At 45.7% G+C, this 12,634-nt stretch overlaps 1 protein-coding gene across 1 annotated transcript in view; it reads left to right on the forward strand.

The window, feature by feature from the left end:
- Positions 1 to 4,507: 4,507 nt before the first annotated feature.
- The window catches only part of PARVA (parvin alpha), a 179,390-nt gene continuing 171,263 nt past the window's right edge, over positions 4,508 to 12,634 (forward strand). Inside the window, exons 1-2 of the mRNA XM_068554593.1 lie at positions 4,508 to 4,628; positions 4,818 to 5,040. Coding sequence (XP_068410694.1) covers positions 4,905 to 5,040 — 136 coding nt within the window. The 5' untranslated portion in view covers positions 4,508 to 4,628; positions 4,818 to 4,904. The remainder of the gene's footprint in view (positions 4,629 to 4,817; positions 5,041 to 12,634) is intronic.

Consider the following 12,634-nt stretch of genomic DNA (forward strand, 5'->3'; position numbering starts at 1 on the left):
CTAAAGGCTATAGTATTATTCTCTCGGTTATTTGCTATGTGATCTGAAGCAAGTTTAAACTGTCCAAATTTCAAGTTATTCATCTGTGTAATGGAGGTAACGATAATATCATATGAGTCTCAAATGAGATACTAATAACGAATATTTATTGAACTAAGACTTGTTATCTGCTGGGCACTGAGCTGAGTAGTTTATTTATACTAACTCTCTTGATCGTCCCAATAACCTTATGAGGAGAGAACTCATTTTGATGAGAAAACTGAGGCACAGAGAGGTTAAATTATACAGATATTTGGCTGCTGAATGGCAATTTGAATCCCAGACCTCCGCCATGACATGGTCCTGCCTTGTAAATCACAAAGCCCTACCTGTTGAAATTGCTGAGGGGACCAGAATAGGAACAATGCTGGGTGACTGAGGGCTGCACGTGCTTAGCTAGAAAAATGGTCCTCTAAGGGAAGGTCTGGGGAAAGAACTGCCCTAGTTTGAGTGGATTTTTGAGTGATGTGGGCCACTGGTCATCGGTTTCATCTTACTCAAGGGTTAGATGATCAGAACAGCTCATAAGTTAAACATGGGAGTTGGAGAAAGAGACCATAAAGGGGACCCTACAGAGCATGCAATCCCATGGCTTCATTTTAAAAAATCAGTCATTTTTGTGATAAGTGTGTAAATTTTTATTGAAGTACAATATACTTACAGAAAATTGCTCAAATTATCAAGTAAACACTCCATGAATTTTCAAAGTAAATACACCCATGTAACCAGCACCCGGATCAAGAAACAGGGCATCACCAGCTCCAGCAGCCTCTCTCATACCTTCCCCCCTCCCTGTTCTACTCACCACCCCTCCCAAGCCTAACCATTACCATGACTCTAACATCAGAGACTAGTTTTGCCTGTTTTTTGAACTTCATATGAATAGGATGATACAGCATATGCTCTTCTGTGTCTGAATTTTTTTTCACTCAACATTATATTGTGAAGGACATTCCTATTGCTTCTGTAGTTGCAAACTGTTCATTCTCATCGCTGTATAACATTACATTGTGTGACCATCCCAATTTACCTATCAATTCAACTGTTAACAGGCATTTGAATGGTGCTGCTATGAATCTTCTAGAACATGTATATGGGTACACAAATGTACTCATTCTGTTGGGTATAACCTAGATTGAAACTGTCGATCATAAGATAAGTGGGATGTTCAGTTAGTAGGAACTACCTTGGTGTCACTTTATTGATGATGGAAATGAAAGTACGGAAAGGGCAGATATTTGTCCAAGGTCATCTAGCCACTGAGCTAGGACTGGAATCTGAGTTATTCTCTCCCAGGACAGTTTGCTTAGGTATACATTTCGAAGAGAGACTGGCCTAGAGAGTCAGCAGAGTCTCACAGCAACACACATGTAACCCATGAGGCTGTCCTTATCATGTAACACCTGGGTAAGATGAAACCAATGACCGAGCATGAGAGGGGCAGCTGGTCAGTGGGGCCATGATTGTAAATATCAATTTAGATTAGAGGGAGCTGGCGCAGGTTCTTCTTTGCATCTTATCAATGAACAGCCTGCAGTGTGTGTCCCTGATTAAGCTAGATTTAGATTCTGTCTTCTTCAGTGCCAGGCCCCACGCAAGGTGCTTTCCAATATATTATGTCATTTAACCTTTGAACAAACACCCAATCAATTCATATCCATAAGGACTATAAAAGCATACTATCAAAAGAGAGTATATAAAAATCTGTAAGCAAACCAGAGCAAGTTAGAACAGTGCTTTTCAAATGATCTATGGTGAAGGTCCAATCCATCGCAGATCAATATTTTTGTAAAATACAATAAAAAGGAATAAATATAAAATTGCACTGTTAAATTGTATAAAAGTTTCTAAACACTCTAGTTTCTATATTTAGATCATCAAGGACTAACAGCAGTTTGCAGACAATACTGGTTTTCAGACTACACTTTGAATAGCACTGATTTATAATTCACCATCCATTCCACTTGGCCTTTCAAGAGAGATTGATAATTATCTAAGAGGGAGGAAAGTTTGAATAACAAGACATCTGCATAATTCTGAGACCTTAGAATCCACTCATACCCATATAGGTTACTGTCACCTTAACGGGACTTTACCAGTCCCCTGTCTTTATCAACATAACTTCAACTATTCAAAAAAACTCTTGCATAGAAAGATGAAAGTTACAAATAACTTTATTGTTCAAGAACTTCCCCCCAAAATCTCATTGAAATGAACATAAAACACTTAAACTTTTCAATAGATAACATTAAAGACTATTTACCCTCCAAGACTCTTTGAAAATCTTGCCTTGTGTCCACCAATCCTAACCTAGTATATTACAATCCTTAGCCAAAGTTAATCAAGCACTACCCCCACTGAAAGACCTGCCTTAAACCAGATTCCAAAACCTTATAAATATCCCTGCTGTGCTCTCCCCTAGTCCAAGATGCTGCTAAGACTCTGCCAAGGCAGGACTCTCCTTACCATGGTGTACAGTAAACTCAGCTTTGCCTTCTCTACACCTTATTTTGCTGGTAGTTCCTGGGAGCTAGCATCCAACAATCAAGCCTTTGTTTGTTCCTCCATTTAGTCTTGCTCAGTCATTTTCAAACTTTAGTATGCATAAAAATTACCAAAGAGGATTGTAGATGCAAAAGCATGCGTGAGCAGTTTAAGAGATCTCCATGTATAAATTTGACCATGTCGTATTTAGAACCTAAGCCCTGCACACAGAGATCAGCAATTGGTGAAGAATAGAGAACCACAGAATGTTAGAGCTGGAAGTGGTTCTAGGCGCCCGAACATCAGTGCATGAATCAGCTACATCAAAATCACCTGATGTAATTAATCCCTGTTAAAAAATACCTATCCCTTGGTTTCACTTCAGATGTACTGAATCAGAATTTCTAGAGATGGGCCCATGAATGTAACAAACTCCCTAAGGGATTGTGAAGCACAATCAGGTTTGAGAACCATTATGCTCTCCCACCACTTCATTCTGTAGATGAAGAAACAGAGACTCAGAAATGGGAGTAAACTTGTCCAAGTTCACACAGCTCAATCACACAGCTATTGAGCTGTGTGTCTCATGATTCCCCGATAAGAGTTCTGAGGGTGGAGATCAGATTTTGGACATATCCTTATGTATAAAATATCCTGAACAAGAATTATGAATGATGTAATCAAAACAGGATTCTACTTTGACATTTCAACATGTCTTTAAGGTTTATCAGGGTGGTGGTGTGGGAGCAGGTGGTTATTGTAATCTCCCGCGTGAAAATTCTAGCAGTCATTGTGAGTTCTCTGCTTTCTACTAGGCAAGAGGAAACAGCTAAAGCATAACTTTCAAAAAAGGTAAAATTACCACTCTTAAGCAAAGGCAAGATGAACACATATCTGCTGAGAATCTATTGACCACCTTGTTAAATTTATGTTCTCAGGAATCATTGCTTGTTAGTTGGCTGACTGGCTCAAGTAAAGGTGGATGGGTCATTACAAGGCTTTAGGAAGCACAGCTGGCCCTCCTGAGAACTACAGGTAGGCCCTCAGAAGAGGTTCTAGGTCCAGGCAGCTACTCCCACGGCTTTTCATTACTCAGACCACAAGGCTTCTTGAGCACACTTCGTTGCTCCACTGTTTTGTTTCTCTACTCATCGGCAGGCCTGTGGCTAAAAATGGACGCCCCCAGTCTTGAGTCTGCATTATCATCACTAAGTGCTGGACCTCTGACAACTGTCTCTAGCTTAGATTCTTGATGGAGACTATCTGATTGGCTGCTCTCCAGTCAAGCATTAGGGCCCTTTGGGTCAGGTGATCACTCAGGGTCAATCAGCTGTAGCTACTTGGAGGAAACAGTTGCCAAGGGGTTGTGTGAGTGTGAGTGTGTGTGTGTGAGAAAAAGAGAGAGACCCGGAGACAGCCAGGGGAGCCCAAGTGAGAACCTCAAGTGGCCAAGCACAGTAAAACGTGCCTTTTAATCATTTCCAGCATGAGTCCTTGAAATGCTGGCTTTTTGCCCCTCCCCTGTAATCCCCAATGAGTCTGGTTGTCACTCTGTCGCTTTTATTTAGGCAAGATAAGTTGGGGGCGGGGGAGGGGTGGGGAGGCGGTTCTCACAGGAGCCTATGTACCTTCCCATTCATGTTTCCACCTACATTTGGGATCCTCCTTTGTACAAGCCATTGAGCTGCCAGAAACACATGTCTCTAGGTGTTGGCCTGTGCTCATGAACTTCAAACTTCTCACTCTTGGATGGGGGTGAAGAGGAGGTTGACAGCCATGGATAAGTGCAGGAACAGCTGGATGTGTCCAGCTGGCGGGGCCCGAACACACTTTGGTTCCCTCTATTTCTTCCTGAGCAGGCTCACTCTCTTTCATGGGCACAAGACACGGGCCTAATAACTACACTTAGAAATGCAGGGGAGGAGCGAGCTCCTCACCCAGCAGCCGGGCCAAATCAGCGGGAGACAGAGTAGCAGGTGGGTTCAGTTCAGCAATCACTGAACCCCGGGTTGGAGCGAGGAGCTCTGCTGAGTGCGGAGCCGGGGCAAGTGCGGCCTCCAGGCTCCAGGGCTCCCAGGCTGAGAGGGTCATACACATCGAAACAGGTAAGGCCGCACGTCCTGCAAGGGGCAGATCTGGGGCATCCTCCCTGCTCCGGGCAGCGGCGGGGCGCGGGCCCCGAGCGCGCAGCTCCTTTCAGGGCGGAGGGCGGCGCGAGGGAGGGAGAGAGGGAAGGGAAAGGCGAGCGTGAGCTGCCTCAAATGCTTGGAATAATTCCGCTTCCGTTTGGAAAGCCGCAGCCTCAGTCCCGCCGCGCCCGCCGCGTCCGCCCGGCGCCCGCTCTGCGTCCCGACCGGCCCGCGGCTGCCCGCTTCGTCGCCATGGCCACCTCCCCGCAGAAGTCGCCGTCTGTCCCCAAGTCCCCCACTCCCAAGTCGCCCCCGTCCCGGAAGAAAGATGACTCCTTCTTGGGGAAACTCGGAGGAACTCTGGCCCGGCGGAAGAAAGCCAAGGAGGGTGAGTGCGGCCCGGGCCGGCGAGCGGCCGGGCGGGGGGCCGAGGGGCCGGGGCTCCTCGGGCAGGGCGGGAGCGCGCCGCGGGTGCCCGGCGTCGCGGAGGGGGGCGCGCGGCGGTGCGGGCGCGCGCTGCCCGGGAATGTCTCACGGGGCCGGGCCTCGTCGCAGCCCTGCTCTGGGTCGCCCGGGCGCTGCCCTCCTGGGCCCCGCGGCGATCGGGTGTGGCGACTCGGGCCTGGAATCAGGCGACGCCCGCGCTGGGCCGGGGGCCGAGGAGGCGGCCGGGCCCGCCAGCCCGGAGGCGGCGTCCTCCCCTGGGTCCCGAGTCCCCGCCTTCTCCGCGCCGAAGGCTGGCAGTTTCCAAGTTTCTTCTGAAACTTTTCTGGGCGCCGTCACTCTCGCTCTTTGCCTTCATTGGTCTTTGAAATCAGATCATTTCCTAGACCTGCTGAAGTGTACGGTAGCAGCCTTGGCCTCTGGATCTCTCGTCCGTTCCCAGGGCCCAGCAGGGCTCTATTAATGTGTAGATCGACACCAAATGTTTGTCGAACGAATAAGTGGAGAGGTGGCTGTCCTAGCGGTCCCGCCTTGTGATAAATGATAAACTCGCACCCAAGGAGGAAACCTCGATTAGACACACACACTTGTAGCGTCCTGGGCTCTGACCCTTCTGTGAACTCAAGAGTTAAGGGCTCTCGCAAAAACCATTTCCTTTTCCTCACCAGGGTGAATTGAGGTGATCTTATTTTTTTCCAGGACAGTTTACATGTAAAATATTTTGTCCCATGGGCAGATTTTGCATCCTTTTTTTTTTAAATTGAAGTATAGTTGATTTACAATATTGTGTTTGTTTCAGGTGTACTGCATAGCGATTCAGTATTTTTTGCAGATTATTACAAGATAACGGGTATAATTCCCTGTGCTATACAGTATATCCTTGTTGCTTATCTACTTTATATATAATAGTTTGTATCTGTAGTCTCACACCCCTAACTTGTTCCTCCCCGCTTCTCTCTTTCCTTTGATAACCACAAGTTTGTTTTCTATATCTGTGAGTCTGTTTCTGTTTTGCATATACATTCATTTGTATTATTTTTTAGATTCCACATATAAGTGATATCATATAGTATTTGCCTTTGTCTGGCTTAATTCACTAAGCCTAATATTCTCTAGGTCCATCCATGTTGCTGCAAATGACAGTGTTTCATTCTTTTTTATGGCTGAGTAACATTCCACTGTATATGTATATATACACCACATCTTCTTCTGGTTTTTTTTAAACATCTTTATTGGAGTATAGTTGCTTTACAGTGTTGTGTTAGTTTCTGCTCTATAACAAAGTGAATCGGTTGTATGTATACATATATCCCCATATCTCCTCCCTCCTGCATCTCTCTCCCACCCTCCCTATCTCACCCCTCTAGGTGGTCACAAAGCACGGAGCTGATCTCCCTGTGCTATATAGCTACTTCCCACTAGCTATCTGTTTTACATTTGGTAGTGTATATATGTCAGTGCTACTCTCTCACTTTGTCCCAGCTTACCCTTCCCCCTCCCCGTGTCCTCAAGTCCATTCTCTACGTCTGCATCTTTATTCCTGTCCTGCCCCTAGGTTCTTCAGAACCATTTTTTTTTTTTTTTTAGATTCCATATATATGTGTTAGCATACGGTATTTGTTTTTCTCTTACACCACATCTTATTAATCCCGTCATCTATTGATAGGCACTTGGGTTGCTTCCATATCTTCTTGGCTATTGTAAATAGTGCTGCTATGAACATTGGGGTACATGTATCTTTTTGAATTGCTTTTTGAATTGGAGTGGAATTGCTGGGTCATATGTAGCTCTATTTTTAGTTTTTTAAGGAACCTCCATACTGTTTTCCAAAGTGGCTGCACCAATTTACATTCCTACCAACAGTAGACAAGGGTTCCCTTTTCTTCACATCGTCTGCACCATTTATTTGTAGCATCCTGATTTTTATTTTGAATAATGAGGTGACAGTTCGGAAAAAGGGCTAGTGACTGGTGTGTAGGTAGAAGTTGCTTAGTTAAAAAATTTTTTTATTTTCATAGGCTTCAGTGGTTTGGGAATAAACATTTTTAAGTTTGTGATGATGATATGTAAAATAAGTTTCATGTTCCTGAGTTATCTTAAAGCATGAAAAAGAACTCAGTGTTGAGAATTATCAAACTTGATACAAAGAACTAGACTTCTATTCTCTATATTGAATTGAGAAGTAGCAAAACATATCCCCCAAAATGTCCCCGCCCTCCCCCCAGTGTGCTTATTTCAGAAAACCGTTGTGTGAGTAGTGTGTAGTTGGTAACAAATTGTGAAACCCTGGGTTGGAGAGTCTTTTCCTAGGTATCCCTGTAACTTTTTCCTACAGTGTTCCCGATATGGGCTCTCCAGCTTGAGACTGGGCAACTCAGAATTACTGAAGCTCATGACCTACCAGAAGTGCTCACCCCACTTTGCCAACTCTTTAGAAAAGTTTACTTTATATTGAGCTCAAAGGTGGTCTCTCTGTATGTACTACTATTCTGTTCATGCAGCCAGGAGAACGAGTGGGACGGTGGCTCTTCACTTTCTCCAAGTGGACCAGCCTGTTTTGTGGAGTCCCTTGATCAGTCCAAACATCCTCTGTTCCTGTAGCTGATCCTCACAGATGAGCTTCATGGCCCCCTGGTATCCTATCTTTTCAGTTTCAGTCAGGGTCCCGGCAAGAAACAGAAGGACACATTAGTTGGGATTTTAAAAATAATGTGGTGAAGGGACTATTTACAGAGGTGTGGGCAGGGTGAAGAGAACCCAGAAGGATGCTGAGACACCCAGGAGCTACCACCAAGGGGAAGCCATTACCACCCCTAGGCCTGAAGGGCAAGGGGAGCAAACCGCAACCCACTGAGAGCTGGAGCTATGGAAGGGGGGCTGCCTGATAGGAACTGTAGCTGTAGAGGGACACAGCCACTGTCGGAAATGTGGAGATGGAGCAGGGAGACAGTGGCGCAAGAGATACTTGCACGTTCTCTCTCTTCTGGCCCTTGAACCTCTTGCTGGTGCTTCCCATTGGCCAGACCCAGTGGGAAGTCACCAGGGCAAGGGAATCTGGGTGATGCAATAAGTCGGGGTCAGCTCCCTTAGGGCGCAGAGCAGTGCAGAGAGTAGATCATAGTGGGAGTGTTGAGAAACGGAGAATAACTAGCAGACTCTCAAAGTGAGCTGCCCAGAAGTCAACATAGTATGGTGGCAGTCCGGTCCATTAGGACAGGGCTGTCACCTCCTTTGTTCTAGCATAGATACCACATTCTATTAATGCAGCTGAGGCTGCTTTTCTTTATTCTGCCAGCAACATCACAGCTATCTCTGAGCTTGTTACCAGGTTACTCAAAGACATTTTAATGTTTTTTGCTCCTAAATCATTCCCTTCCCTATCTTGGATTGGCTCAGTTGGGTTTTTGAAACCAAGTGCAAGATCTTATTTTTATCCTTGTTATAGTACTTAACTGTTAAGTCCTGATTCTGTTATTCAGTCTATTAGCTAATCCAGGGGATGTAAGGGGGTGAATGGAAGAGCATGTGCTTCTTCTAAAGGGATGCCGTCACCCAGCTATAGCCGCTTGCTGCTACACGGGGTGGTCCTGCAAAGTCAAAGAAGACAGTGGGGTTGGTCTGAAATGACCTGCTCTTGGCGAGCACGTGCTGGATCTCAGTGATCGTTGCTTTCCCTGTCAAGGGACCACTAACCATCTCTTCAGTAAAATAAGGCGAGGTCTTGCTCTGGATCCTGCATAAACTCACAGCTCTGTGCTTTGCAGAGACTGCCTTCTTCCATGTTTCCCCTAGTGTTCTGGAACCTCCCATTCTTCATGATTCCTCAAGATCATGGATGTTGGTCTATCCACAAATTACCCCAGTGCTTTGGCGTAGAATTCTCCTGGGCCCAAGGGCTCCCATTCATTCACTTGAAACCTGTTGTGTCTCACAGTCGGATACGTGTTAGAATATTTAGGTCAATAATTTCATATTAAAAGTATGTTTTCCTAAGAATACCTACTAACATATATCATAGAATGACTGGAAGTCTCATAAGAATATAGTAAAACTAATGATCACTCCTGTGTTTCATAAGAAAAAATAGCACGAGGGAGGCAAGAGAGAATAGAGGCTAAAAGCATGGTCTTTGGGACCAGACATATTCGGGTTTGATTTCTGGTCTGGCTCTTTATTTATTGCTTTGACTTAGGACAAGTTCCTCAATGCTTCGAAACCTCTGTTTTTTCATCCATAAAATGGGAATAAAAATTCCTTCCTTACATGGAGGTTGTGAGGCTTAAATGAGACAAAGCATGGCACAAATAATGGAAGCTATTAAAATTGACAGCTCAGTTTTAAGTAGTCTTTAAAATTTGAAATAGTCTTTTCATTATGGACTGCAAGAAGTTTCCACAGGTTCTGCAAAAAGCTTCACACGACGGTATGAAGCCTGTGTAGCACTGTTTTGGTCCCTTTAGAAATTAGGGATCTTTCTTTGCAAGTCAGATCATCCTGTTTCCCAAGATGTCACATTTCAGCATTTAAAAATATCTGGTCCCATTCTCATGAGTTGTAGCTAGGTAGCTTTTGTTTCTCCTCTGCGGATCTTCTCGTTTTGGGTTTCCAGTCTCCATTTATGCTGTGTAGTTCTTAGACTAGCCTTTCAGAGTCTACTTGCCAAAGGGCCACTTTTCACCTGCCTTCCTCCAAATCTGTCCTCACGACTTGCTCTTTCCAGGAATGCCATCTTGAATTGTATCTCCCAGCTGAAGGTACCCTAAATTAGGCCTGCAGCAATGGTTATTCCTATATTTTAACCACTTATTTATTATCCCTCAGAGTTTTTACATTTTGTCTGGTGCCCAAAGTGTACCATTTTGGTTCTCGTTGGCTGTCCAGTGTAACTGGGGGAAATCCCCAAATTCTGCAATAGATTTATGGTTTCTAGAGTAAGCAGAAGCCTCAGCATTGCTGAGCAATCCTTCTCTCCTAATCAGCTTGCATCTTCATTTTCCAAAGTGCCATGTTGAAACCCTTGTCACTCAAGCTCGTCCCCAGACCTTGAGATAGAAAATTAAGTGCCAGGTGTGAACTTGTTCAAATTTTCTTCACCCCCCCCCCCCCACCTGCCAGTCCCATCTGTATCTACACCTGTCCTTTCCTGTTCCCTCCCTCTCTTAGTCCCCTCCGAGGAGGTCCTTTCTTCCCTTGCTCATGAGGCCCTTCACTTCCACTTCTTCCCAGACTTGGCATAGCCATATCCTTTTTCTCATATCCCCAGTCTTTTTCATGCTGCTCTAGCCCCTTAACATCTGCAAATATGCTTGAGTCTTTGCCGTTTGTAGACACTCCCGATGCTGGTTTCCTCTTAAGTTGCTCACCAGAGGCCTTGGGAAAGTTGTCTGCACTGGCTTCCCCTTTCCGAGCGCCTTGTCACTTGCTGATCTGCTATTCCCATTCTTTCACCAATTATTTATTGAGTTGCCTGCCATGTGCCAGGCACTGTGTTAGGTGCTGGGATATGGCAGGGAAAAAACAGACAAAAATCCCTGCCTTCATGAGCTTGCCTTCTAGTAGAAAAGACAGATCACAAACAAGATAAATTGGTAAAATGTACATATTGTATTAGAGCAGTGATAAGTGCTCTAGAGCGAAATAAAGCAGGGAAAGGGGAAATGGAGTGTTGTGGAGTGAGGGAGGAGGGATGGTTGGCAGTTTTAAATAGGGTGTCTAGAGAAGGCCTCACCGAGAAGGGTTTACTTGGGTAAGGTCCTGAGGAAGGGAGGGAGCACAGTATGTGTATCTTGGAGAAGAACACTGCAGGCAGAGGGAATGGCAGATTCAAAGACCCTGAGGCGGGAGTGGGCCTGGTGTCTTGAGGACGACTGTGGAAGGTGGTGAGATCTCAGGGGTAATTAGAGTGAGGGGACAGCTGTGTAGTGTTCTGGAGGCCATCGTAAGCCTGGGGCCTTTACTCAGAGTGACGCGGGAAGTTTTGTGCCGAGGAATAATATGATCACGCTTGCTCTGATGGTGGTAAGTGGCTGAGGGGGGCAGGGGTGGAAGCAGGGAGGTGAGTTAGGAGGCCACTGTAATGATCCAGGTGAGAGACAGAGGTGGTCTGGTACTGAGCGGTAGCAGTGGAGGGGTGAGCGTTCAGTTCTGGATATAGTTTGAAGATACAGTGGATAGGATCTATTGAAAGATCGGATGGAAGGTGAGACAGTAGAATCAAGATGACTCCAGGGTTTGGGTTTGAACAAACCCAAAGATGGAATTGACGTTAACTGAGTTGGAGAATTCTACAGGAAGAGCTGATTTGGTGAGAAAGAGCAGGGCTCTCTTTTGGACCTGTTTAGTTAGAGGTGCCTCCTGGGCTTCCCAGGGGCCATATTGAGCTCGCAGTTGGTTCTAGGAGTCTAGCTCAGGGGAGGGTTCTGGGCTGGAGACACCTCTGTATGTAGGTGTATTTAAAGCCATGAGACTGAATGAGATCATCAAGGAAGGAGTATAGGACGTAGAAGAGGTCCATGGACTTTCCAACATTTAGAAGTTGGGAGATGAGGAGGAACCAGCGAGAGAGGCTGGAAAGGAGTGACCAGTGTGATAGGAGGGGAACTGGGAGAGGACTCCTGGAAGTCGATTGAAGAATTTATTCTGTTCCCAAGATTTACCCTTCACTGGCCGAAGTCTCCAGAATCCAGTCTCCTCTTCAGTCCTCACTCCACTTGGGCTCTTGGTGGCGTTCGTATTATTCAACTTTTTCTTTTTATAAATAAATAAATAGATAAATTTATTTATCTATTTATTTATTTATTTTTGACTGTGTTGCGTCTTCATTGCTGCGCGTGGGCTTTCTCTAGTTGTGGCGAGCGGGGGGCTACTCTTCGTTGTGGTGCACGGGCTTCTCATTGCGGTGGCTTCTCTTTGCTGCGGAGCACGGGCTGTAGGCGTGCGGGCTCAGTAGTTGTGGCTCAAGGCCTCTAGAGCGCAGGCTCAGTAGTTGTGATGCACGGGCTTAGTTGCTCCGCGGCATGTGGGATCTTCCCAGACCAGGGATCGAACCCATGTTCCCTGCATTGGCAGGCGGATTCTTAACCACTGTGCCACCAGGGAAGTCCCTCAACTTTTTCTTTTCCTTAAAATTCTCTTCTCCCTTGATCTTATCCACACTGAATTGTTCCCTGTGTCTTTATTTTTTTTGGACTCCTTCTCGAGCTTCTATTATTTGTTTACCTCTCAGCAGCATTTCCCGGGGTCCTGACTTCACTTGCTTTGCCCTCTCATTCTGTTTTCCTCTCCATGGATTATCTCACTTACTCCCATGGCTTCAAGGGCCACCTGCCCATTTGTGGTTCCCCAATCCACATCTCAAATCCAGATCTTGTATCCAGACACATCTTTCCACTGTCTCCTGGATGTGTCACGGGATCCTCAGATTCGGCATGCCTGTAATGGAATTATTATTTGTCCCACTTGCCCAAATCTGCTTCTCCTCTTCCACCATCCCACCAGCTGCCTAAGGCGGAAATGTTGCAGTCGTCCTCTGTTTCAGA

Source organism: Eschrichtius robustus, chromosome 11, assembly GCF_028021215.1.
Source record: "Eschrichtius robustus isolate mEscRob2 chromosome 11, mEscRob2.pri, whole genome shotgun sequence".
Classification (NCBI taxonomy): domain Eukaryota; kingdom Metazoa; phylum Chordata; class Mammalia; order Artiodactyla; family Eschrichtiidae; genus Eschrichtius; species Eschrichtius robustus.